The 27,470-nt window shown below is 41.0% G+C and overlaps 1 protein-coding gene across 8 annotated transcripts in view; it reads left to right on the top strand.

The window, feature by feature from the left end:
• cdh4 (cadherin 4, type 1, R-cadherin (retinal)) overlaps positions 1–27,470 on the top strand; it is a 203,171-nt gene that overhangs the window by 51,027 nt on the left and 124,674 nt on the right. For 2 of the 8 annotated variants that reach the window (XM_046076608.1, XM_046076607.1), the window contains exon 3: positions 24,108–24,185. The exons of 4 other annotated variants lie outside the window; for them this stretch is intronic. In XM_046076608.1, the coding sequence (XP_045932564.1) occupies positions 24,108–24,185 (78 nt within the window). Of the gene's footprint in view, positions 1–19,307; positions 19,349–23,887; positions 23,904–24,107; positions 24,186–27,470 lie in introns of those variants that run through there. 2 more of the 8 variants (XM_046076614.1, XM_046076615.1) reach the window with 2 other exon arrangements.

The following is a 27,470-nucleotide window of genomic DNA, read 5'->3' as shown; positions in this document are numbered from 1 at the left end:
AAATCAACTTGATTTAAGAATATTATTGTAATTGTGTATTCTTACTTCTTTAGTAGTTTTAACATGAGAGTGTCAGGTTTTTTCCTCATTTCCATATGACCTCAGGCAAGAATCTGTTTGGAGAGGTTATGAAGTCATATTAAAAAGTTTCGGGCTCTAGCAGTCCATTGAGACAAATAATATACAAATGGAAATAGAATATTTCAAAGAGCCAAAAGCAAAATAATGAAAGCAGCAAAAGAATAAAAAGGATCCCTCAGCCTTCATTGCTGCAACTGATGTCACTGTGCATCCATCAATAACAAACAGACCACTGAATAGAAATGGCATTTACGCATGGGTAGCCAAGGAGAACTTTTAGTGTAGAACAAAGTTGGCCAAAAACTCTGCATTAGAGCAGAGCCTGAGGAACTGTGGAGGTCTGCTCTTGGGAGAAATCAATCCAAAATAAAACCGTGTGGTTATGGTCTAAAGTGTCAAAAAAGTCCCACACTGCCCACCTGCAGAACATCATTATACCAACAGGCAAGCACAGTTGTGGGAGAGACGCTGTGTGAGTTTTTCTTTTTCTCTCTGTGGATCTGAACACAGCCTAAAAGATACATGAGGACTCTTGAACAAAATGATTGCTCATTGCTCTAAGAAGTAAAGTAGGGCTGAATATGTTCCAACAAGACAATGGTCATATTCCAACAAATCTACTAAAACAGATGAAGAAAAGGCAAAGGAAGAAGAAATTTAGTGTTTTGTATTTGCCAAGTAAAAGTCCTGACCTAAATTCAACTGAGTTGCGGTGGCATGAGCAGTATGGTCAAACCTTCAACAAGAGAAGTGAAGAGAAGTGGGTAAAAACCCATGAAGAGAGAACCAAGAGACTGATCAGTTAGATTCAAATCTCAGCTGGGAGATATTTACTCTAAGTGATTGATGATAAATGAGATGCCACACAGTGACATCAGGAGTTTAAACTGCATCAGAAGTGGCTGTGTGTTCAGGTGAAATACTGTGGCAGGCATCTTTGGTTTTCACAAGACCTACCTGGATGTCAGTGAATATTACATCAAATACATAGGACACTGGTTCTCCTCTGGCAGCTTTCAGTAAGTAATCACAGGCTCTCTAATGATAATGAAAAGAGAAATAGATTGCTCCAGTCTAGACAGAACTTCATCCTAACACATGGAGCTACCTCAGTTGATCCTTGGGGCTCTATCTTACAGCTTGCACAAAGCGCAGCCCAAGTGTCATTTTTAGTTTCCGGCAGATGCAATTTTCACACCAGCGCCCACGCTGTGTAAGTAGCAAATGTACATGCCCTTCTACGCCCATGGGAGTGTTGGTCTTAAAATGAGGTGTGGTCAGGCGCATTGCTATCTTGAAGCAGCAGAAAGCGATTGCGTTATTGAACAACAAATACCTGATCTTAAGTCAATGGTGTAGTATTTTCCTGCTATTTGAAGGGTGCGTTACTCAGATAGTAAGATGTGTTCTAGTGATACGCTGATTAGGTGGGCCAAGTCATAAAAATTAACATTCTGATCAATAGTGGATGGGTTATGGGTGGGTGAAATTGGGTGAAATCAGGGTTTCCCTACCATTGTTTTGGGGGGTGGCCCCCCACGGGACGGAGTCGCGGATTTTGACAATAAAAATAAAATGAACTGTAAAACACAGAATATAATTGGAATCTGACAAAATGGTAATGCAATTTATAAAAATTAGGAATTTCCCTGGCATTATAAGCATTTTTGCCCATAGTGCTTAAGAACAGAAAAACTATGTTTTGGCATTTACAGGCGCTGCCTCTGTCCTCTCTGCCTCGGGATTTCAGCAAGGGCGGTGCTTAGTGCTCAGCTTCTCCTCCACACACACACACACACACACACACACACATACAAATATGGCGTCATATGAAAGACGGCACACTAGCAAGAACTCTTCGCTTCAACAAACTCTCAGAAGTGAAACCACACCGGCAGATGTGAAGAAAAAAAAAAGAAAAGTCTGGTCAGGCTTTTTAAATGAGGGGGAGGGGGACAATTCACAATACATGTATTGTGAATTGTCCCCTAATAAAAAGAATTTTAATATACGACTGTTGCAAAACATTTAATGTGAACTGTCCCCACAAATAATTGTACATTGGAATATTTCTATATTGCATGATACATCAAACTCATTGATACTGATTCAATATTTAACATTCCTCTTTTTGAAACTTTATTCATCCACCACATGACACACTCTTTCAAATAACTAAATGTGCTTAAATTGTAAAACAAGAATAATGGACAACATGGAATTTGGGAAAAAGTAAAACTGGTAACAAATAAAAATGGATTTCATAGAGTCCATTCCATGGTCTCGTTGCCCAATATCTGAATGTAGCATAACTGTATGTAGCTCCATCAGTAGGTAGAAACTTTAGCAGTACAAATGTCTAAGAGGAACTGGGAATGTGACGAGCCTAAAAAGGCAAAAATTTGTGTTGTCTATGACGACACCATGTATCTGTAACACGGCTGCTCGGTGACACTAGTTTCTACCACCCCCTCTGAAAAAACTCCCAGATCTCCTGACATGCCGACAGGATTGGTCAGGATCTAATGTAAGTTAATGTTCTGTCTTCTTCTACACATCCAAAAGTTCTTTCAGGCAGTTCAGGTTCATACAGTGAAATTGCTTAGGATAAAGCAGCCATCTTTGTGATCAATCTTGAATCCATCAGAGCTGTCTAAAATGTATTTCAGGAGTAAAAAGTTTGATTCTGTTTCCTCTGTCCTGTCGAATTTAGAACTGCAGTTTTAGTTTTGCTGCTTAAATGTCCCACAATATTTGCTGTGACATTACTGCGTGCATGGTAACGTTTAAAATGACTGACAGCTGCCTCTCTAATCATTAAAGTAAATCGTTAAAGATAAACCTTACAAAACACAATAAAGGAATCATCTGGAAGACAGAGATGTGACCCATGGCCACCTCATCATAGCTTATAATAATGCAGCGCAGTGAATATTTAGACATTTCATATTTCATCTGTCTCTCACTGCTTACAGAGACTACAGTCTGCAGTGTAGTACAGACACTTCACTGATAAACCACAGAACTGTAGGCGAACATTATGCATTATGATCAAAACAAGTTTTTGTATCATGTCCATAGTCAACGCTCCCTCTCTTTCTCACCCACATGAGCTCTCTCTCTGCTGTAAGTCTACATTACACTGTTTTATCAATTGATGTTTTTTATAATGTGCCAATTATCCGCAATATAAATAGCAAGACGCCAGGTGTAGGTGCCCCTGGCTTTTAAAGTGAATGGGAGATGACGCTGTGATTGGTTATATTTCATGTTACGCCCAAAACACATCGAAGATTAATTAAGAGACTAAATTCAACTGTTTTGCTCTTTGCACCTTACTTTGTGCCCAGATGATGCACCACTTGACTAGCAAAATGTATTTGTGCCATGCACTTTAGAGCACGTACTATAGATTGTTTAAATAGGGCCTTTCATCTAGGAGGCTTGTTGAGCATAAAACATTTTGATCAGTGTGATTAAAGAAGCCAAAATGTGTTCAAGCTGAATCCAAGTTTTCAAGAGCTTTTCTGTGAGCCATTAAAGTGTTTCACACCTTCCTGTCACAATGTGCGCAGTGGTCTTTTTGTGGCTTACAGAGTAGTGAGGGGAATTATGGTTCTTTGAAGGGAGCTGGATCTTATGGATCTGTCCCTTTCTGAGAGCTGTCTCCTTCGACTCCCAAACTGCTCTTCATTTAGTACCACTTCTGCTGGTCACTGCCTAAGATACGTTATTATTTGTTGCAAGAAATAAATATGCAAGATTCTTCATCTGCAATACAGCTGAAAATGTGATATGTCAAAAATAACACCCTTCTAATGAAATAGTATGGTGAATAAATAATAGCACAGCTCTATACAGACACATAGGCATACCATATATTTTAATGAAACTGGCACAATGTAATTTGAAACAAATATATGTCTGCTCTGTCTTGGTGTAATTTGTTCATTGTCATACATTTTTGACATACTTTTTCTTTCAAGGGGGGTGGAGTGGGGGGGCTCAGGCGGGAGCTGGCTTCCCGACACATCACTATTACAGAGACTGAAACCTTTATGAATAGCACCACGGCCACACAAGGACTAACCTAGCCCCTGTTGTATTATATTCTCACAAGAACCAGACAGTGTCAATATATCAAGAGAAACATCAATCAAAACACCATGATACAATAAAGTGTGATATAAAGCCTTTTATGCATTTGAAGAGGTTTAGATGCATCAAACAGATTCATTTTTGAAAAAAAAAAAAAAGTTGCCCCCAATGGATGTGGTATCTGCAGTGGTGAGGTCATAGATTTGTCATCTTTTGTTGTTTGTATTTGTAATGATGAATTGAATTAAATGTTTCTACATGTTGAATTGGGTGCGCATGTGGCTGTAGTAGGAGAGCTACTTGGTATGCTCCAGTTTTTATCACCTTTACAAAACCAAAAATTCAACAGCAGGAGTGTAAGGAAAGGATTAAACAGCGTGTTTATCTGCTTTAGCTTAAGCTGCAAATGTTAGCAGCTCAGGCTAACTAGCATAAAAATGCTAACTTTGTGTTATTTCCAAGGCCAAGAAGCACATTATTTTGTGGGGGTACAGATTATGTCAGAAAAGTCACTGGGAAAAGCTTTATTGGAACTTTACGCTGCAGCAAACCCAGACAACCACCATAGACAGGGATATGTTTGTTTTTCATGTAAAATAACCAACCTCTGTTGCTCGCCCCACTGTTTTTCTCTAGCAAAATAAGCATCCAACCATCAATTCCATGTTAAATACCATTTTAAATGGTTCATGTTTTAACAATAGTCAGCTTCAGATGGTGTTTTCAGCCAACTCATGGATAACATTAGCTTGATTAGCTAATAACAAAGAATTTCGAGTAGTAAATCAGAGAATCTGATCATTGTAAATATTGTCAATTTTACAATAAAGAAGATTGAAAACAAATAATCCACTAGGTCTGCAAAACACAACAAAAAGAATAAAAGTTTACGAAATGCCAAATACTCATAGCACATCATCATCATCATCACATATAGAAATTACAGTCAATGCATACTGCATGCAACAAAACACACTATATATTTCATATTGAAAAAACACCTCACTTGACAATGGTGCTAGTCGACAAGAGAATAGACCAACAAATCAGTAATTCACTTGCTTTTATGTGCCACAAAGCAAATAATGAAATTCAATATTTACCTTTCGACTGTCCTGGAAGTTGCTACTACCACCACTCTGCATGTTCCTCACAGCGTTTCGAACATTAGCTGTTCACAGGTGGACCTGCAGCTTCATATCAGATGCAAACTCAAGAGGGAGACCTAACAGTTCTTCAGAGCTTAGCACTGAAGAATTTAAAGCTACATAACTACTATGTAAATTGGAAAGCCAAAGTGATTAGTAGAGGAAGGCAGAATGCTGTCATCGGCTGACAACCACCCGTATGTGTCTGTTCTGTCCCGGCTGCTTATATAAGATGCAAAGTGGGAGTAGCTGTGAGGAATCTCACCCTACAGTGGCTCAGCTTATGTGTGCATGCACTTTTATCACTGTTATGACAGTCATAATTTAAGTTCAGTGTATGACAGCCCCCATCTGTAGGTTTTGTAAACTTTCATGCGTTACTGTGTGTATAACTATATATGTTCTTAGGGAGAAAATAAAAATGAAACATTGGTCTCGGACAACTTGGCAAAAACAGAGGTGAATGAGATGGTTAACACTTATAATGAGTGGGTGCTACTTCAGTGACGTCAGTTGAGGCACTGTCAAGGTACCTGTGAAGTTCCCCAAGAAATTTTGACACATATAATTGCAGTTAAAATCACAGCCAATTAGTTACTTATAGTATAATCAGACTGACCATTTCAGATAATTGAAGGAGGTCATTTGCCATTATACATTTTAGAGAAACATTTATTTACATAGGTTCTTCAGACTGAAATATAACTCAAGTTTTAAATCAGATGTCTTAAAATATTACCTTAACATGTCAAACCCATTTACAAATACAGAATTTAGACAGTATCCATATTCAGCTCAGTCTGCATCATATTGCAGTTACTGATGAGGTGTCAGGTACAGTGAAAAGTCTGACATTTAGTGGAAGTGTTGCAGTTGCCACAACTCTTTTCATGCCTTTTTTCATATTGAGTACCTAAGTAGTCGCAACACATTTAAAAGTAAGGCCCTTAAAGGAGGCAGGTTTTGAATTGCTGAATGAAGTTGTTTTTATTCAAGTAGTTAAATTCATTTTTATATAATCCTACCTACTGAAGCCTTTGTGCACTTAAGAGTGTTCAGAGGGAGAGGGATTCTGAGACATGATCAGGATCAGAGCCACGAGGATTTAGACTAATTGTATACATACAGTATGCTTAATGCAATCATGTCTGCAGGCCTGCCTGAGGCCTGTCTGAGGCTTTACATGGTCATTTAGCTCCCCGGTCCACAGCTGAATTCAAATCACAGACCAGACGCCAACCTCCAACCTTAACCTGAAGGCTCTCTTTTGACTGAAAAAAACTGTCTTAGTACACCCACACACTCATATGTAGAAACAACAGACACACAGAGCTTCATCCCCCCCAGCTCAGAACCTCTCTCTCCTCTCTGCCAGTAGGGTTTTTTTCTGGTGTTGCCCATTCACTCATGGATGAAATGAAGTATCCTGTGCTGCGTGGATGGATACCCGCCCAAGTTAAACTCAGTCTGACAGGTTCTAATGCCCTGGTCAGTACTAAATGAGGTACTGGGAGATAGTGAAAGCTTCCTCTCTCTCTTTAGTCCCCATGGTCTTGGCCTCTCTTTCCAGTTATGTGATGAGTTCAGGCTCTACTTGAGGTAGGAAATGAGCTCTTTGGTTGAAATACAATAGTTTGCTATCATAAAATTTTTGATGACGAGAATATAAATCTTTCAGTCTGAAAAGCTGTACTGAGAAATGCGGAGCCTCTGCACATTGGCTGAATGTGTCAAGCTGCTTATTGGCTTTGGTGTGAAGTCAGATACCTATTTGTGACTCGATTGATCGTGATGGATTACTTGAGGGGCGGCCTGTGAAAGTGTAAGTGTTGAGAGGAGCTAAGAACACGGGCAACAGAGCATTCATTGAGGCAGTCAACCGAAAGCTCTCTGGTCAATTTAAATGGGAGAAGCTTAATACAGAGACAAAAGGCTTTTTGGGGGTTATCCAACCTTGTTCTCAATACCGCTCTCCACCTGTTCTCCATCAGCCTTTAACCATATCAGGCCGCTATGCACTGACTTTCTGCCCTCCTCTCCTCCGCTTCTTCCTAGGAGAGCTCTGTGGGAGCACGTTTAGTGCTGCTGACATGAACAATGGTATCATTGCCTCTGTCTTGCTAGAAGGAGCACCTCGACAATTCACACTGATTGTTCTCAAATTGCCCGGCTGGGAGAATCACCTCTTCTGTTTGATGCTTTAAAGTGCCTCTGATTCCGCCGGGACAAGCATCTCCGAATCTTGCAGATTTTTCATTTTTCAAAATCCCCCCACCCCTCCCTCCCCTGCTTTTGATTTTAGGGTTATAGAGTATAACGTGAGGCTAGAATATTGGCTGTGCAGCTCAAGAGAAACAAAGCAGCGCAGAGGAGTCTTCGATCTGAGGCAACATCCATCTTTGGCTGAATTCATCACACTTTGCTGGAGTCATTTTGCTGAGGAAAAAAAAAATTACTATCACGATGTGTTCTTTCCAAAATATTGTTGGGACTTTCCTCCTCCCTTTTCCATCAAACCACAAGTTCATCATATTTGTGTACATCGTATAGTTTGAGCTACTGCACTGGAGGATGTATGATTCTGTTCTGTCGTAATAACCCCATAAACGTTACAGTCAAACAGTGGCAACTTGTTTTTCATCCATTAAATAATTTTGTGCTCCAGCAGAAATTCACTCTCAACCAGAGAAGTTCCTGGTGTGGCTCAGACAAAATATTTGTGCTGTAAAATTATAACCTGAATGAATTTTTAATTGGAGGTTAAACACTGGATGTGGTTATAAGTAAATGTTTCTGCACCAAGCGCCCAGCACTCTATGGTAAGATGGTGATCATAATTAAGATTTGGAAACATCTTGTCATCATGTGTCTGACACTTTATATGTTGGGTGTTAACAGTCTTCATGTTTAATTGTGAACATTTTAGATTAAGTGTAACACATTTGTCTAAAACGAGTTTAGAGGTAGAGATCACAGAGAAACAGACATCTGTCACTATCTAAAAACTCTCCAGTTATGTATCACATTCATGTGTCACAGTATCTCATGCTGTTTAGACACAGGAGCTAAGTGAGCAGGTTCAAACGGCTTTTCAGGTACTGACTTTCCTCATCTGCACGTTCAGCTGCATTGTGATGGTTGCCAGGTTGTGTTTATGCTGTGCAGTTGAGTGTCCAGACAGCTGTGGTGATAAATGTATGTATCATCAGAGCTGCGAGTGTGACAGGTCTGCCATTACCTGAGAGTGATAGCTCAAATGGAGCACCTATAATTACTGGCCTGTCAACCAGGCCGCCCCACTGCCTATACCACATCCACGCGCTTTAATTGAAAAACACCAGTAGATTGGCGTGCTGCTTCAAGCCCCTGCATTGATGTCTGTAAAGCTCTTTTGGAAATATGCAATGCGCTTAACTTTCGTTCAGTGGCAGGCCAGGACAGTAACAGTTAGGTCTCTAAAAAATGAAAACAGAAACTAGGTGCTAGTTTGCACCATCTGCAATCACTGGTGCAAACTCGGGCCACAAGCACACATGGGTGTGGCCATCACTAGAGACACAAGTGCTACCCTAGAGCTGCGTGGAACAATGTAGAGAAGAGGTTAGAGCAGGATGAATACATTTTGAGTGGGAAAAATACAGTATCAGCAGTGTTATTTAAAGCCACCCTGTTGAGTGGCCTTTAATGACGGCCAATTACATCAGCTTCTTTCGTCGCTTTTGAAAGAGGCAGGCAGTTTAATGGACTGGAAGTCCATGGCAGATTGTTTACAGATGTCTTAAGAGAACTTTATCCTGTGTTTCCATTTGCTCCAATAAAAGTTACTCAGTAGACAAGTTCTTCAGGCTTCCACATTTTTGGACCCATACGAATATTTGTGTTGAGCTAGCTGATTCCCAACACACATGAATGGCCTGAAAATAATACCACAGTGCAGCTTTTCATGATATGTATGTTAGATATTATGGCTGAAATTTTAAGAGTAATTGCTGAAGGTGTTTGATGCTCAGTAAATTCTACCCACTGTTTTACAGCATGTGTCATCTGACCTGCAATTCCACCTATGGCCACTATGCCAAATACCTGCACAGCCTGGTTCTGTTCTGAGCATAGACTATAAAAGAAGTGAACGTAGCCACCCATCACCCATTGGTTTGTGGACTACCGCTTCGATGCCCCAAGTTTGGGATTTCGGTTGTCGCCATTTTGGGTTTTTCTTGAGCCAGAAGTGACAATATTTGGACGGGAGTGTGGAGCTGGGAAGGGATCCACATCTATCCTGATTGACAGGTTGCCATGGTAGCGACTTGTCAATCACAAGGGAGGCATGCACTTAAGCATATCCTGCTTTATCGTCTATTGTTCTCTAAACGGGACCATAATTTACAAAATGAACATTGAAGAAGACTTGAAACTAGCTATTGGGACCATAATTGGCCCATTTTTATGCAAATGAGCCATTGACAGGGGCGTCACACCCAGACTTTCCAGTGATCATGGCAGCTGTGATTGTAGCCAGGCGAAGCAATGGCTCATCACAGAACATCATATGACAGAGACACAGATGACACAGACAGTACAATACTAGATATTTACCATGATGGAATGAAACTGGAAAACAACATAAAACCCACTGCTGTGAGAAGCAAAGGCGATAGTTACGTATTGTAACAGTCCATCACAGAGCAGAGTAGAGAAACCAGCACTCCATTAGCCCAGAGGCATGAGGGGGAGCGCACAGTTGAAACATCCCCAAAAAAAATCACTCCGACAAAACACTCCACACAGAGTGAGTCATGGAAAAACGACACATCCCGTCGATAGAAATGAATGAAAGAGCAGGGGGAGTTAATAGAAAACTATAATAGTTATAATTATACTTAAAATACGTTCTCTTTCAAATCAAACATTTGAAGATATGATTGGAAAGTTTAGTTTTTCCAGCTGCATTTATAAAATTATTTGACACAAATGTGGCTTAACCAGGTTGTGTGATATGCTTCATCAGCTACAAATGTTGCTGGGATGAATACAGAATACTGGAGATTAACATGTCAACAGACACGGGGGAAATTGCACACAAATGCAAAACTTTTGGGGCATGTTTGTGCTATAATATCACTAATAATAATAATAATAATAATCATATTGATGATGATGATGATGATGACAATAATAATAATAATAATAATAATAATGGATTACATTTATATAGCGCTGCGATGGACTGGCGACCTGTCCAGGGTGTACCCCGCCTTTCACCCGATGCCAGCTGGGATTGGCTCCAGCACCCCGCGACCCTGTAAGCAGGATAAGCGATTGACGATGGATGGATGGATTTATATAGCGCTTTATTTTAGATACTTATTGCTCTTCAGCATGGGGGGGGGGGGGGGGGGGGGGGTGATGCACGGCAGCCATTTGTGCCAGAACGCTTACCACACATCAGCTTGAGCTGGAGAGGGAGGGAAACATAGAGCCAATTACACTGGGGGATGATTAGATGGCCAGATGGAGAAAGTCAGGTTGGGAATTTGCCAGGACATTGGGGAACCCCCCCCCCCTTGCAATAAGTGCCATGAGATCTTTAATGACCACACTGAGTCGGACCTCTATTTAACATCTCATCTGAAGGACAGCATCTCCTACAGCACAGCATCCAAGTCAGTCGCTGCACTAGGACATTATTATAAGGACCAGAGGACCACTGCTGCCTACTGGCCCACTAGCACCTCTCCCAACAGCAACTTTTCCCAGGAAGTCTCCCATCCAAGTACTAGCCAAAGCCCAACCTGAGGCATTCAGCAGAAACAGGGTACATGTTGGTATGGCTGCCAGAAAATTGCTAGCGCAATATCTTTTGTGAATCAGACCTTGAGACAGGACAGACAGTGGTGGCTAGTGATGTGGAATTCATGGTGATATCAATGGCAGCAATCCATTCTTTGTGAATCTTATTTTTGCAACCAGTGGCGTCACTACACAAATACAAAAGCCACAACACAAATACAAAAGTCACAACACTAATACAAAAGTCACAACACTAATACAAAAGTCACAACACATCCCGTAGATAGAAATGAGTAAACGTAGACAGAAGAGGAACGTTCTTGCCCATTTGATGAACAAGTAATATGTTGTTCCTACGAATATCCTACTGTTCTGCAAACAGTCTGTCCCAGATGAGTTTGTGCACGTGACTGTGATTAGCGCTGTATCTCCATACACATGCATGTCTCTTGTTTGACCTTTGGCCTACCTTTGAACTCATTATCTCTGACAACACACCAGCATGGGCGTCCTTCCCGGGGTGGGCTTATCACCTGCCACTTCTCACCTGTCACCTTGTCTCAGACTCAAGACGAGTTCAGCTTCCCCCGTTGCTCTCGTTGACCCTTCCCCTGTGGACAGAGACCTTTTGAAGAATGTCCCTGCCTAATCCCACCACCTCACTCGGCATTGGCGGGCTGTGTTTATCAGCCGGCGCAGGTTAGGCTGGAGGAGACTCTGCATGAGGGAGGAATAAATAGACAGGAAAAATCAATGTGAACTGCATCAATGGACCATCACGCTTCAAGAAGCATGTTTATTTAGCGCAGCATCTCACCAGATTGTGTGTAGTTGTTAGAATCATGTCAAGATTAGTCATCAGTGGATTTGATAAGGAGGGTTTAATGTGGGCAGTTGTGTATAGTGTGCTGTGTGGTCACAAGCAGGACTAAGGACTAAGCCTCTTATATTTGCAAAATTCAGCAGAGTTCATCAAGGTGGAAAGAAGTTGATATAGTTTCAAATAATCGAGTCAGCACATGCAAATAGGCATAACGACACAAACCAACTGCATCTCTTTTGTTCTCTCAGTCTTTTTCTCTCTTCCTCTGAGTGTTGCTCTTTGCAGGGCACCATGGTGTAGTCCTCTGGGCTTTGCTGACAGAGCAGAATCCGGCTGAAGCCTCTGTCAGTGATGTGAAGCTAGCATGTACAGCTCACAAGGCCGCCCCTCTGAGATAAGCCAAGATGCTGTATCTACACGATGAGCTCAGACATTGAAGGCTATTGGATCTCACTGCTGATAAAAAGCTAGCAATTTGTTGTTACTGTCATACCCTGTGAATCTTTATAGCTTAACATATCGGCCAATATCCTGCCTCCACGCAGCCTACATTACAAAAACACAGCTGATTGGTAGGGTAATCGGATGTAAAATAGCTGCGTGACATGACGGATACGTTCCCAGTGATTTCAGAGAGTAATCTTTGAGCTGTTAGTGACACATTAAGAAAAGAGAAGCTATCATAAACTACCAGGACAGGGTAGTGTGCCTCTCCAATAACATTTTCAAGAAATGCCCAGAGTTGAAGAGCCCACGTCCCCCTCCCTTACTCTTCATGTGGCCATTGAATTTGTTCAAAGCACCATCTGTATTGATCAGATAAAAGCGCTGCTATTCAAACAGGATTGGGTTTGAATACCATCCTTTTTTAAGCTTTAGCTGAGGTTGTGGAGGTTTAGTGTCCATGTTATTGACAGCGCAGATAGTTACAGTTGTTTTCCTCTAAGCTTCTGTGTTCATCCTCGGTCTTATGTTGTTACTCGCACTTGACGGCAAATATGTGTAGGTGTAGTTTTGCAGTAATTGCTCACTGCCATTTTCTTGCCAGGGTCTGTCTGCCATAAGATGTTATTCGCTTGGTAATTGTTTGCCACAATTTTCAGTTTGTGTTGGTGTCTTGATTGATTATGCTTTTTTCTTTTGTACAGCAACAACCTTAACGTATATAGCTTCAATAAAGCGGCAATGTTACTGTGTTTGAAATATAAACCTTAATGTGTGACCAAGAAAACACCTTTGACTTCTCATGTGACAATATGAAAGTATAGATGGTGTCCAACAACAAGCTCCTTCAAAGGAATGAAATTGTGTTTGTGTAAATTCTGTTGTATTGTGTACAAGGATACACCTAAATGGATGATCCAAATGAATGGGTCTGGCCTGGCTTTCTTTTTTAAGGCCTTTCTGATGAATAGCAAGCTTGCTTATTCTCTCAGCGTGAGGCTCTAATAAGCCCAGGGACCCAGTCAAGGCCCAAAAGAGAAGCTCGATTTAAACCAATCTAAAGGAGCAAGGAGTATGATTTATGATGTAGGACTAACTGCAGTGCTGTTCCTCTCCTGCAGACCCCCTTCTGTAGCCAGTCACAGCCAAAACACTCAACACTTCCTGCGGATTGACTGCTGACCCTATGTGGTGCCGCTGCCTGCACTGTTGTCACTGGTTCTAATCTATTTGATTGATTATGAGCCTAATACCCGCATTATTCCCTGCATTTTGTATTTAGCTTTCACTAGGAGGAGGGGCTACAAGGCTAAAGACACAGTTAACTATTTCCTGTGTTTTCGATGTTTTATTTCCTACATTTGAAAATATATTGATAAATCATGATTACCTGTAAAGGTCAGACTTGGGTAAGCCATGCATGTGATTTGCAGCTGTCACGCAAAGTGATGAATGCTGCAGGCCAGGGTTATACATTACTCTCAGTGTGATTCAAGCCTATGTTACATGTATTGAAGTAATGGAGTTGTCCTTGAATGAAACGTGCTCTGCCCCTTCCCTCAGGGGAGATTCTTATTTATGAATGAAACTTGATACTACACAACAAAAATTCAAAAAAGTGCCAGTTTTCACATAGAAACAGTATGATTGTGTCATATCAGCTTTCCAAGTGTCAAGCCTGACCTTGTGTGTAGGTATTGCCAACATAACACCACATGGCCACTCTAGGAAATATGGCACAGTATAGAGGAGTCTTGCCCTCTGACCATGCAATGTCAACCGTGTCTGACTTGTGTTCACTCCGGAGCTGTGTTGACACAAAATGGCTTAGCTATTCTGACAGACGGTGAGAAAAGCAGGAGAGAGGCAGTATGCTATCAGGCCAACATAGGAACTCAGCCACTCAAAGTGATAACACAGAAAACACATTCACATCAGACAAACTGCCTATTCCCTGGCCTCCCGATATCTCTTTCTTTCCCCTACTTACTTTGGGGGGAAAAAACAGTCAAAAAGTGACAAGTTTGGATTTGCTAGCCTCTGTGCTGGAATGAGGTTGGACAAAATTCAAGTTCTGGAAGAGAAGAGAAAGTCCCTTTGTCTGGACAGATAAGGTTTAAGGGGTGAAGAGGAGACTTTTGTCAATTTAAACCCCACCACAAACTACCTGAGGAGAATTTTTTCCATTAACTTTCTGGCATATATTTAACATACAGAATGGTTCCCTCAGGTGAATACAAACCCCCTTCAAATATTGAATTTCAAATGCATCCACCAGTTAGCAGGCAACTGTACCTAGATGTGGTAGTGGGTCGTCTAGATCAGTGGTTCCGAACTTAGGAGTTGTGCCCCCTCCAAAGGGTCACAAGGTGAATCCGAGTAAAGTTCAGCTTCACAAATTTTTTTATTTCTTTACACTTTTCTCTTTAATTTTGATTATTTGACCTCTCTGGGTCTGAAACAAGTTTTGAAACCATCTGAGGCTTTTAGTGGGGAAATCACTCTGGTGGAGCTGAAACATGGCAACTACTACTACTTTCTTTGTGAGAGGGAACCATAATAATAATAATAAACTTTATTTATATAGCACCTTTCAAAACTCATTTATAAAGTGCTTTACAATAAAAACAAAGCTATTTTTAAACAAAAATGGAATAAAATTAACAAAAAGCCATACAAACTAAACGCATTATAAAACACAAAGCGAGTGAAATGAATTAAATATCAAACATAAATGAAATCAATGAAACGTCACTTGTCAAAGGTAGATAGATAAAGAGTATAATAAATATAATGTGTGGGTATGTACAATATTTACATCATTAAGAATTATTATGGTGAACCAAAAAGGACAAGTGAATAAATAGCAATAGAGAATACTGCGCATTAATTATTATACAGGTAATATTGGACAGAAAATAGATAATGAGGTCTAGTTTAATAACTGACTAAGTGTCAGACACTTAAAGGGAGGAGTTATAAAGTTTGATGGCCACAGGACTTCCTGTGGCGCTCTGTGGTGCATTTTGGGGTAATGAGTCTTGCACTGAAAGTGCTCCTGTGTTTGAGCAGCAAGTCATGGAGTGGGTTGGAGACATTGTCCAAGATGACATGTAGTTTGGACAGCATCCTCCTCTCTGACACCACCGACAGAGAGTCCAGCTCCACCCCCACAACGTCACTGGCCTTGCGGATCAGTTTGTTGAAACTGTTAGCGCCGCTACCCTCAACCTGCTGCCCCAGCATGCAACAGCAAACAGGATAGCACTGGCCACCACAGACTCATAAAACATCCTCAGCATCATCCTGCAGATGTTGAAGGACCTCAGCCTCCTCAGAAAATAGAGATGGCTTTGACCGTTCTTGTAGAGGCATGGGTGTTCTTAGCCCAGTCCAGTTTATTGTCCATGCGCACTCCCAGGTATTTGTAATCCTCCTCAATGCCCACAGGGACCCGCTGGATGGAAACAGGGGTCACTGGTGCCTTGGTTCTCTTTAGATCCAGGTGTTGCTGACCACGCTGTCTGACACACAGTGTTGCAGGCGCACATGTGGTCTGCCAGTCAGGTAGTCAACAATCCAGGACACGAGGGGGGCATCCACCTGCATCGCTGTCAGCTTCTCACCCAGCAGGGCCGGCCGGATGGTGTTGAAAGCACTGGAGAAGTCAAAAAACATGACCCTCACTGTGCCCGCCGGCTTGTCCAGGTGGGCGTAGATGCAGTTGAGCAGGAAAATGATGGCGTTCTCAACTCCCAGTCGGGGCTGGTAGGTGAACTGTAGTGGGTCCAGAGAAGGGCTGACCATGGGGTGCAGCTGATCCAGAACCAGTCTCTCCAGGGTCTTCATGATGTGGGAGGTCAGTGCCACAGGTCTGAAGTCCTAGGAGTCACTGGGACGTGGCGTCTTTGGCACAGGAATGAGGCAAGATGTCTTCCACAGCACAGGGACCCTACGGAGACTCAGGCTCAGGTTGAAGACACGGTGAAGGACTCCACATAGCTGGGGGACACAGGCTTTGAGCACCTAAAAGTAATTTAAAAGACGAGACAGACTTTGCAGTACTGATCTCCTCAGGCAGGTCATTCCACAGTGTCAGAGCCCTAACTGCAAAGGCTCTATCCCCTTTCAGTATGAATTTGGACCTAGAAACAACCAGGAATGACAAATTTGATGATCTGAGCGAGCAAGTAGGGACACGGGGCAAGGCCTCAAGGCTTTGTAAGTGATCAATACTAATTTGAAATCAATTCTAAAGGTAACAGGTAGCCAGTGTAAGGAAGCCAGGTTCGGTGTGATCATGTTTCTTAGTCTGAGTCAAAACCTTGGCAGCAGAGTTTTGAATGAGACAGGAGAGGGATTTCTTTCTGATGCCAGAGAGCAGGGAATTACAATAATCTAACTGACTAGTAATGAAGGCACGAATAACAGTTTCCAGACTTTTGGCAGAAAGAAATGGTCTGATCCTAAAAATATTTCTGAGATGATGAAAGAATGATAGAACCATTGATTGAACATATTTGTCTAAGCTGAAGTTTCAAAAACTCTTTCTGCATTGCTGAATTATTGAATGGGACAGCAAACCATGTATTTGCACTTTATTGACCTACGATATCTATTTTATCAGCATTTAGCTGCAGGACATTTTGTAACATCCTCTCGTCATGAAGACAGTTTAGCAAGTTGATAGTGTTCTGACAGTGTTTTGGAGGGTCACATCTTAGGTAGATCTGAGTATCATCTGCGTAAAGATGTACCTCATTAGATGTATTCCTCCTACTACACAGTCAACCCCCTGCCTGAGATCCATCACCAGATATCATTTTATTATTAGGACTATCTGACTAAAGTAGGTAGGTGGAGTTTAGAAGAACTTAACTGCTACATGTCTGACTGCCTGGCAGGCAGTAGTCTACCAACTCAATATCTATAACAGTGGGGAGGCACTCAGACATGAAAGCAGCAGTATTAAAATGCTTCTTGAAAAAATTGGAACAAAGTCACTCAGCGTCTGATGTCTTAAGCGGATTGAGAGAAAATCCATCTGCCTTAATGTCAGCTCGGCTGTCTATGAGGCATAGTGAGAAGCAGATTTTGTGGATGGTGATGTTAGTGAAGAGTGGACTCCAGCTGACAGTGAGAGGAGAGGAGGGGCGAAGGAAAGTCGAGTTTTTGTACAGTGATAGGTGCCGTTTAACTGACTGTGTCGCTTAAAGGCAAAACAGAAGCACAGGTGTGGCGGTGGTGATTGGGGATTCAGGGCCTAAATTCTTTCAAGGAATGAGGATTTTAATTGGTTGTGACAGACAGACATGACAACCTTTTTGCTTGCCTGTCACCATTACTGCATATTAAAAAGCTTATGGAAAACTTGCCAGAATTTTTGAAGGCATGACACATTGCCCTACCACTTACATGTGAGTCACAAATGTGCTTCACAAATGTGTTTCTAAGTGCACATTTTTGGTTGAATGTGGTAAAGGGCTCCGCTGTATCTCACAATCACACCATGAATGCACCAGACTTGACGTGACAACATTTGCTAATATATGTCATAATTATTAGGGATGTTGCAATTGCAAACAGAATCACTCCATCTTAATGCTACCTTCCAATAAATAACTGCAAAATGTGTACTGTATGTGTTTGGAGAATGTATTATCAAGAAAAACACAACAACTAGACACACAAAGAAGCGAGTAACAGTTTTCTCAGCTGTCTGTAGCAGTTGGAACCTAATAAGCGCATTCTTTGCCAAGGAGCTGAATACATCATCGGTGCCAATGTAATATGCAGATTTTGTTAAAGGAAATGCAATTTCCCATTCCCCTTGTTGATTGCACTTAATGCAACATGCAAAGCGATGGTGATTTAATTGAATCCCTGAATGTGACTAATTTAAATCAAGGAGCAGATTAATCTACGGCCATTGTAATATGTTATGCAAATATTTGAAGCATATGCCATTAACGGCTTTTATTAATGAGATCTCTGGGAAGCTGGCCATTTACATGTATTTTATGTAAGCTTAAATATATTCATATGCGTCACGTGCACATATATACAGTAGCATGAATCACACTCAGGTTTATTAAAAAACTTCTGTATACAAATGTTTCCCTAAATATGGATGAGCATACTAGCATGCATAGAGAATATAACCAGCTTTATTTTGATATAGAGCTAGTCCTAAACCTTACATCCAGATTACTATGAATTCGAATCAACAGAGTAAAAGGAGCAGAGATGCTAACAGTGTTTGATAGGTGTCCCGCAGTTAGCCTGGCCTAGCATATAATGTGTGTTAATGTTAGCAGGACCTCCTGGGCTGCTGTAGCTTAGGGCTGAATTTTTCCTCGGGGATCACCAACTTATTTCGTCTTTCCTTCCCTCACAATGCACCGTATGCTGATGCATTGTGTTCTTCATTATCAGTTACCACTTTTTTTTCTCTCTCGCTCTCTCACTCAGTTACACCTCCCACAGTGCTGGACAGCATCTAACGGGGCATGGTGATTAAAAGAAATGTCAGTGCATTCATTAATAATTCCACCGAGTACCGTCGTGCCCACTGTGCTTATTCAGGCATATCGGGGATCTTGGAATTGTTCACTTGCTGTAGCACACGGCACTCTCCTGCGTTTTGTATGTTTAATGTGTGTGTGTGTGTGTGTGTGTGTGTGTGTACATACTATGTGTTTGGGTGTGTTCAACCTCTTACTAGTACTCCTCTTATTTTGCGGGTTTGCTATCAATAGATTGTGCAGTGATACAAGAGAGGGAAATAGCTTCTCACAGCTGGTCAGTCACTCACGCCCTCTCTCTCTTACACTCCCTTTCTCCCTCAGTCTCTTCCCCTCCTCCTCTCTACCACTATTTCTCATTTTGCTTAGGGGGATGGCCACAGCTGGCCAGACATCCAGGCAGGGCTATGCCTGAGGGAGCCCCATGCAGCTGGCAGATAGTGAGGTTCAATAGTGAAAGTTGGGGTTGGGATTTATGGAGTACTGTGTATTTGAAAACAACATGATGTTTCTTCCAGCATCTGAATAGATTTCTTGTTTTTGATGGTTACAATATGACCAAAGCCTGGTCACACCAGAAACTGGCATGGAAAATTCAGTAGCACTGAGCAAACATGGTAATAGTGGGGTAATATTTTGATAATAAAGAGGTAATAATTATGTAATACAGTGTAATTACAAAATTAATAACCAGGTAATAGCTTGGTGTTTACAATGGGTATATCTAAAAAAGCAACAACAAAAAAAAATGAGTATATCTGGGTAATATTAGACTGAAATTTATGTAACAGGGTAATAAGGGACTAAAAACAAAGGGGAATAATGGGGAAACACATTTGAAGATAGCAACAAGGCAAACAATATGGTAATCTTCTAACAATAAAATCTGTGCAATATTTGGATAAAAAAAAATATGATATGTTGACATTAATGGGGTAATAACCTGATAATAATGAGGTAATGTAGGTCACAATATTCTATACTTTCCACAAAATACCTTCAAAATCACTTCAAAAATGCGTTATTACCAATTATAACACTGAAATCCATCCTCCCTTTTGTTCCAAGTATTGCCTTTTGTTCCAAGGTACAAATGACTTGTTTAATGCTGTGACTTGTTTCCTGGAAACACTTCCTGATAGTTTCTGTGTAATAACAATGAATCAGGACTGCAAAATGTTTCTTATTTAATTTCATGGTAACATTCTCTACTTGCACAATGCAGTGCAACGTTGGCTATATCTGTTTTTTTTTTCAAACTGCAAGGAAAGCATGGCTCGTCTACCTTAACATACTTACAGACACAAGCCACGGACTGGTCTGACTTGCAAGGTGCAGTAATCAAGGAGCAAGGCAATTAAGAAAAAGAAGAAGATTGACAGTCAGCTACTGTCAATCACAATGATATACAACGTTAGTTATAGTAAAGAGTGAAGGGGAGAAAAAACAACACCAAGACAGTGTATAAGTAAGACAAATAAACACACCATAATTAGATTGACTGATACTGTCTGTGCAGCCTGCAAATGTGCTGATGTCAGCTAGGTAGGTAATGTGTCAGTTCCTCTCATTAAGCATTTCTGTTGATGAGTCACATCTTGTGGCAACATATCTTAAAACATTTTTAGTTATTTGCCATCAAATTATCTTGCTGTCTCTCTGCACTAGTATTTTCTCAATCTATGCACAAAAATCCCTTCCTTGCCATGCCATTTGTTTTCCAGTTTTGGCCTTAGGTGCATTGTTGAAATTCTTCCAGCTACTGGAATAATCTCCATCTACCACTCCTGACACTGACTGTATGTTCAGTATATCCAAGGCACTCTCTGTCTCTCTCTCTGACTCTCTGTCTCTCTGTCTCTCTCTGTCTCTGTCTCTCTCTCTCTCTCTCTCTGTCTCTGTCTCTCTCTCACTGTCTCTGTCTCTCTCTCTGACTCTCTGTCTCTCTCTCTGACTCTCTGTCTCTCTGTCTCTCTCTGTCTCTGTCTCTCTCTCTCTCTCACTGTCTCTGTCTCTCTCTCTCTCTGTCTCTGTCTCTGTCTCTCTCTCACTGTCTCTGTCTCTGTCTCTGTCTCACTCTCTCTCTCTCTCTCTCTCTCTCTCTCTTTCTCTTTTCATATAAGCTTATTTGGCATGACAGATCCTCAACCTACATTGCCAAAGCAGAATAGAAAATTATTAACACTGACTGATTATTAGCAATAAACATTCCTTAATATGCAACAATCATATCAACTATAATATAATAAAGATATAATATAGCAATTGCATTAAATCCTACTCTTGTAAATAATGTATGGAAGGAATGATAGAATAACATAATAATGTAATGCAATACTTTTACAGATGTAATCACTCTGAAACATTTACTGAACTTGAAGTATCATTGGGCTAGATACTGAAGCCCAAATTGCTGTGCCATCAGTGTGTGAATAGTAGTTACTGTTCTGAGTAGTTTGTGTCAGTGTATGAATGTGTGTGAAAGGGTGAATGTGACGTAGAGTTGAGTTGTCGGAAGACTAGAAAGGCACTATAGAAGTACAGGACAAGATCTGGTGCCATTAAAATGGGTAGAGAAGAGATATACTATTTAAGCTAACAGCAAATCAAAGGCTACAGGACATCAGTGGTCTCTTCATCCCTATTTTTAAAGGCTTGAGGAGATGACTGTGCAAGAATACCTGTAGCGTCATGTTTTTTTGGCTTGAATTTCATGTTGATGAAGTTCAATTTTCTGTAAGTTAAAACAACAGTCTTAAGATGAAGGTCAAGAATCAACTTAGAAAAAAATGTAAACCTAACATTTCCAACTTCCGCTGCATCACATTAAAAGCGTTCAACTTCTAACACATTCTGTAAATGGCAAAGGGTCACAGTGTGCCTCCGTGTACAACGAGCCTGTGTGTGAATGTGTGAGGAGATGATAGTAACCTGGTGCAGGATGAGATCTCTTCTGCAGAGCTAGGGGAAGGTAGGGGGAGTCGGTGTCACAGCAAAGCCTTTGTTCGCCGCCTGCTACCACGCTCTCAGCTGGAATTCCATTTGTTCCCTCACCGGAATGAAATGGCATTGATTGTTGGCTCAGATGTCTGGTAGGAGGGAGGGGCTGGAAAACAAGGAAAAAGAGGAGAGAGAGTGGGATGCAGAGAGAGAAATAAAGAAATAGGCAGATGTGCAGAGGAAGCGGAAGGCAGAGAGAGATACTGGGAAAAAGATAAGCAGGAACAAACAGAAGGGAATGCTGGAAAAGTGCAAGGCCTATGCAAATCTATGATAGGACTTAAAAGGGAAGAGAACAGAGAGAAAAGGGAAAATGTAGGATAAAAGTAGGGAATCTAGGCATCAGTGCCATGTAAGCAGGTGGTGTCTGTGGCAGGCTCAACCTCAGATCCTCCTCAGTGGGATACCTCATCAGTATTCCTAACTCAAATTTAACTATTATCAGAAAGCGGAAGAAGGAAGGGACCGGGTTGCTCAGAGGGATTAAGTGCTCGCTGTGTACTCATGACATTGCAGCTTTGAATCCGGCAATCTTTGTCAAATCCTGCCTGTCAATTTTCCTTGAATACTATCTAGAAAATCAGAAATGATAGAGAGCAAACTGGCTTTGTGTACAGTATCAATCGGGATCTAAGAACATTGTTCTTCCAATAAAATCAATCTCATAACTGGCTTCTTATTAGTTATATGATTGAAAGGTTAATAATTCATGATGTCGTCTTCACATACTACGTACACATACGTGCTATAATGCGTGTGCTCATATTGTCTTCCTCATAAGTCAGTGTCAGTATAGTCTAAAATATAAAATTTCAACTGCTTGACACTATTAGTAAAGTTAAATATGAAACAATACTATTGTTACACACAATATATAACAGGCATAATAATGCACTTTTATTTTCATGCTTTCTTGGAATTTTAAACACACTAGCCCACTAGAAACATTTTTACCACTTCCTGACCTTCTCTAGTCTGTTAAAAGAAAACATGAATATTTCTAATTGGCGTTTTGATCATAGTACACAACTTTAAGGTATTAGCCTGAAATTGATAATCACTTTTAGCTCTGTGTTAGACCAACAAGAACTGAAGACACCCAGCCTTTCTGCAAGCGGTATTAAAGGCACGCTCTGTTTAAGAGCAGTTGTTGCTCTGTGTTAAGTCTCTCAGCTAGTGAAACTTAACCACTGAGACTAATATAAAAACCAGAAAGTTAGGTCACATTCAGGGCAAGAATATCCCCAAACAAAATTATGTTCCTGCTCAGATTTTACTCCTGGAATACTGTTGAGGGGTGTTTCGGCCCATTTCCAGCTCTGGTCACTCCCCAGCAAAGCATACAAATGATTTTTAACAACACAAGATAGACAAATATTTATTCATTCAAAATCACATTTCTACCACTCCTTAGCTCAGCATCCTCCCTGCTGTTGCTCATAGTGTAATACAAGCTCACAGAAGCTCTCCTGGGGAGACATATTTTGTTACATTTTTGTAAATGTGAAAGGCAAATTCAGCTGAGCTTTGAAGATTTCCTATTGTGCATGGTTTACACGCAGGCAGCACACCTGTGGGTGGTTCAGCTTACAGAGAACATGCAGCAGGGAATTCTATAGAAAGAAAAAACCTGTATAAAGGACATCAAAGCAAAGTGGTCAAATGTCTCCGCTGGAAAGCAGAGCTCTACCTTGCAATGCTCTCTCTCTCTCTCTCCCTCTCTCTCTCTTTTTTTTCTTGCTTCTTGTGTCTTCTGTCTCTTTGCCAGTCCAGACTGTGACGTTCCCTCTCCTTTTTTCTCCAGGGAGATACGGTTGACATGCCACGGGCTAAAGGGAATTTGTTCTGCACATCAAGTATGCATCATGTTGCTGTTTCTGTGGAGAGCACCTCCAGAAAACATGAAACAGACAGAGTTGCATATATAGTCTTATTGCAGTGTGGCCATTCTTTCTGTCACAGCTGTGGCCAGTCACGAAACATCACCGGGATCCAGTTAAGTAGTGAGAGGGTTCCACATATCTGGTTATTGGATTGAGCAGGATGTGTAGCTCTTTGATCAATTTGTTGTGCCATTGTTTTTGCTGGACAAATAAATGTCCAATGACGAGACTTACAGTGCAATAAGGCACAGACTTGTGTAGTAACTCACCTTTACATCCGAAAATATCACCAACACAACCTATTTTCTATCTACAGTGTGTACTATTTACTTACCAGGGACTGAATTTGTCCATCAATGTGCATCTCCCCATGGATGGACAGCAGGGTGTGTGGGTAAGCTTCCATACAGTACATATTATGTGAGCACACATGTTCAAATGTGTGTGTGTGTGTGTGTGTGTGTGTGTGTTGTGTGTGTGTGTGTGTGTGTGTGTGTGTGTGTGTGTGTGTGTGTGTGTGTGTGTGTGTGTGTGTAAGAGATTTGATGAGGGACAGAGCACCTTATTACATTGGGAAAGAGTGAAAAGAAGCATGTGTGAAACTAATGGCTCCTCTATGCTTAGAGAAGAAACATTTCTCCCTGTTAGTGCAGCGCCTGGTGACTCTGTATAGATTAATAATGAACTGTGCATAATTCTGCTGACTCATTTGAATATAGCATGGCTGCAGCAGGGGGTAACATCTGTGGTTTTGGTAATTTATTAATTTTTTCCTATTCTGAAAAGACAGTTTTTTCTGGGGGATTAGAGGAGGTGGGGACAGAAGTAATAAAAGGAAAAAAATAGGAAAAGGGCGGTGGGGTTATTACAAGGTCAATTCCATTAACAATGCCCCAGGATGGATGTATGGCCCAGTGTTGCTGGGAATGTTGAGGCTCGCTTTTCATCAATCATCAGTTCTTATGTTTTGGCCATGACACAGGAAGCAGAACAGAACTGATTTGATTATTGCCATATTTCTGAAAGATTCTGTTACTGACAGCTTTGGAGAGAAGAGGCCACAAAAATCCTTCTTTTTTATTATTAATATTGTTAACAGAGGATATTAAGAAGAAACACAATCTAAATAGACCATCACTGGTGGATACTGTTATGCTTTACCATTTTCAATGTGAAAGGATAAGACTGGTGGTATTTAATATTTTTCTTATTGTCAACAAATCCCACAACAATAAATGTTTCCTACTGACAAGTATAGTCTGTAAAGCCAAAGCTAATTCCTCTGTACCATAAAACTCCATTGTTGTCCAAAACACATTACAAACACATCAATGAGCCTCACAGTTGCACTGGGTGTTCTTCTTCCCCCATAACACACCAGCACGCTACTCACTAGTGCACAAACTGAAAATAGTCCCCACCTAATGAACTATTTACTCCTGTTTGAGGAGTGGTTTTTTTGTCTCATAATGTGAGAGAGACACAAAGAGAGCTCATGTGCGAATGTGTGGTTCTGTGACACAGCATCGGAGGAGGCAGGTGAGCCTGTGTGTGAGAAAGTGCTATAGGTGACGGTGAATCTCTGGGAATTTGCCCCAGACCTGCAACCTGCTGTAGACAGGTTGTCATCACACACAGCGTGAAGAGCCCAACGGAGCAAGTTGCAGAGTTTTAAATCAGTAACTATCCGTAACACATCCTTCCCTCTCCACTTCACCACCCTGTGGAACCAGCAAGACTCCAGGGAGAAGACAACCTCTCCAACGGCCAATTACACCATTAATTGCTTATCAGATCCAATTTGGGATTGCAGTAAATGAAGCAGTGTTCTCTGCTATGTATGTGTGTGTGTGTGTGTGTGTGTGTGTCTATGTGAGGCTCAATGCAGTGCGTTGCCCCTGTCATTCCCAATCAGTAGAATTGAAACACCTAATTGCCAAGCTCCCACTTGTTTGCCTTCCAAAATATTCCTTTGTTTGTCTAATCAGACACTCACACACACAGCTGGATACTGTGAAGCACTGGGACTTCCTTGTAGATGCACTTCCACATACTACACATACAAACACATCAGTGCATACTATCAGTTCACTTTCTGAGATATAATCCGGAACACATTAAAAGGAGAAAAATAGTATGTATCTGCTCTGGTGGGAGATAGAGTAATTGATGAAGAGCATTTAGTTTTATATCTGCTGTCATCCGTGAATATGCTGACGCATCCTTTAATTAATAAAGGGGCATTAGAGAGCCTCTATACGCTAAACCTCCATTTCCCCTGACTTTTTCTGTTGTGCTTCTGGTTATCGCTGACAAGATTAGATTCACAACTTATTTTGCCGTGCCTTGGTGTTTAATTTGTGTGATCTAGTTTGTTTTTCTATTCTAACTGTTTTCTCTCTTTTTTTTTTCTCTCTATGAAGTTCTTTGGGATAAACACAACTTGCTTGAACTTGAACTTCGATTGATCCTCCTCCTCCTGCACCTGTAACCCACCCAAACTGTAATGAACCATGTGAAGATTAGGCTAATTAGCCAATTTAATTATTTTTAGGCAGGTTAAAAGTTCAGCCTTCTTCTCTCCACAAATCCTCTCCTTTGAAAAAACACATGGAGACAACATCCCAACGCTCAAACACATGCACAGATGCACAGATACACACACGTACACGTTCGCGCACACACACGCACCATTACCAGGCTGTTTTATAAGATGTTTCATTATACCTGCAATTGACTCATTGGAGACACAACCGTTGGTGCATTCAGGGGTGTCAATTTTTGATAGTTTCCGATTGATTAATTTTTTTCTGTGAAAGTGAATCGATGGAAATCTCATTAAGGTAGAAGGTAAAGGTCACGACAGATGTGTGAATGAGCGCCCCAGTGGTTCTTAACACAGTCTCTATATAGTTTCAAAGATGCATAGGTGTGACTTACGCACTGCAGACTGTGCAATGACGTAAACTAAACTTTGTATTACAGTACAAAGACTGAGTGCTCAGGATAGCGTTTACTGAGAATGAAATAATACTGTATGGTGCTATGGTGGCACAACACAATGATTCACTCATATAAAGTATGTGATCCATTTTATGTGTCGAGTAGCAATATCATGAGCCTTCTTTTTTTATCAGGATTGATTTGTAAGTAAGTAAGTAAACTTTATTTATATAGCACCCTTCACAGACAAGAGGGGTCACAAAACGCTTCACAGGAAAAATAGAATAAAATGAAACAAATAAAAACAACAACAAAATACAAAACCATTGAGTCCAATGCTCTCAAGGCTAAAGGAAGAGAGTTCCAGAGCCTTGGAGCCACTACATAGAAAGCACGATTACCTCTTGTTTAAAAACGTGTTCTGGGAACAGTTAAAAGATCTTGGCCTGAAGACCTCAGAGAGCGACCAGAAGTGTGTGCGTGCAGTATATTCAGGATGTAAAAGGGAGCTTGACCATGCAAGGCTCTGTAAGTAATGGTTAAAATTTTAAAATGCACTCTAAAAACAACTGGAAGCCAATGAAGAGCCTTAAGCACAGGTGTAATGTGTGATCTCCTGTTGGTCTTTGACAAAAGTCTTGCAGCTGCATTCTGTACAACTTGCAGTTTGTCCATGGACAAAGCCCATTGTGTCTGCTGGATGTGCAAAAAGGCAACTGTTTGCCATGACGTTCAC

Source organism: Micropterus dolomieu, linkage group LG18, assembly GCF_021292245.1.
Source record: "Micropterus dolomieu isolate WLL.071019.BEF.003 ecotype Adirondacks linkage group LG18, ASM2129224v1, whole genome shotgun sequence".
Taxonomy (NCBI): Eukaryota; Metazoa; Chordata; class Actinopteri; order Centrarchiformes; family Centrarchidae; genus Micropterus; species Micropterus dolomieu.
Note: the sequence above shows the minus strand (reverse complement) of the source record. Positions and strands in the feature narration are given on the sequence as shown.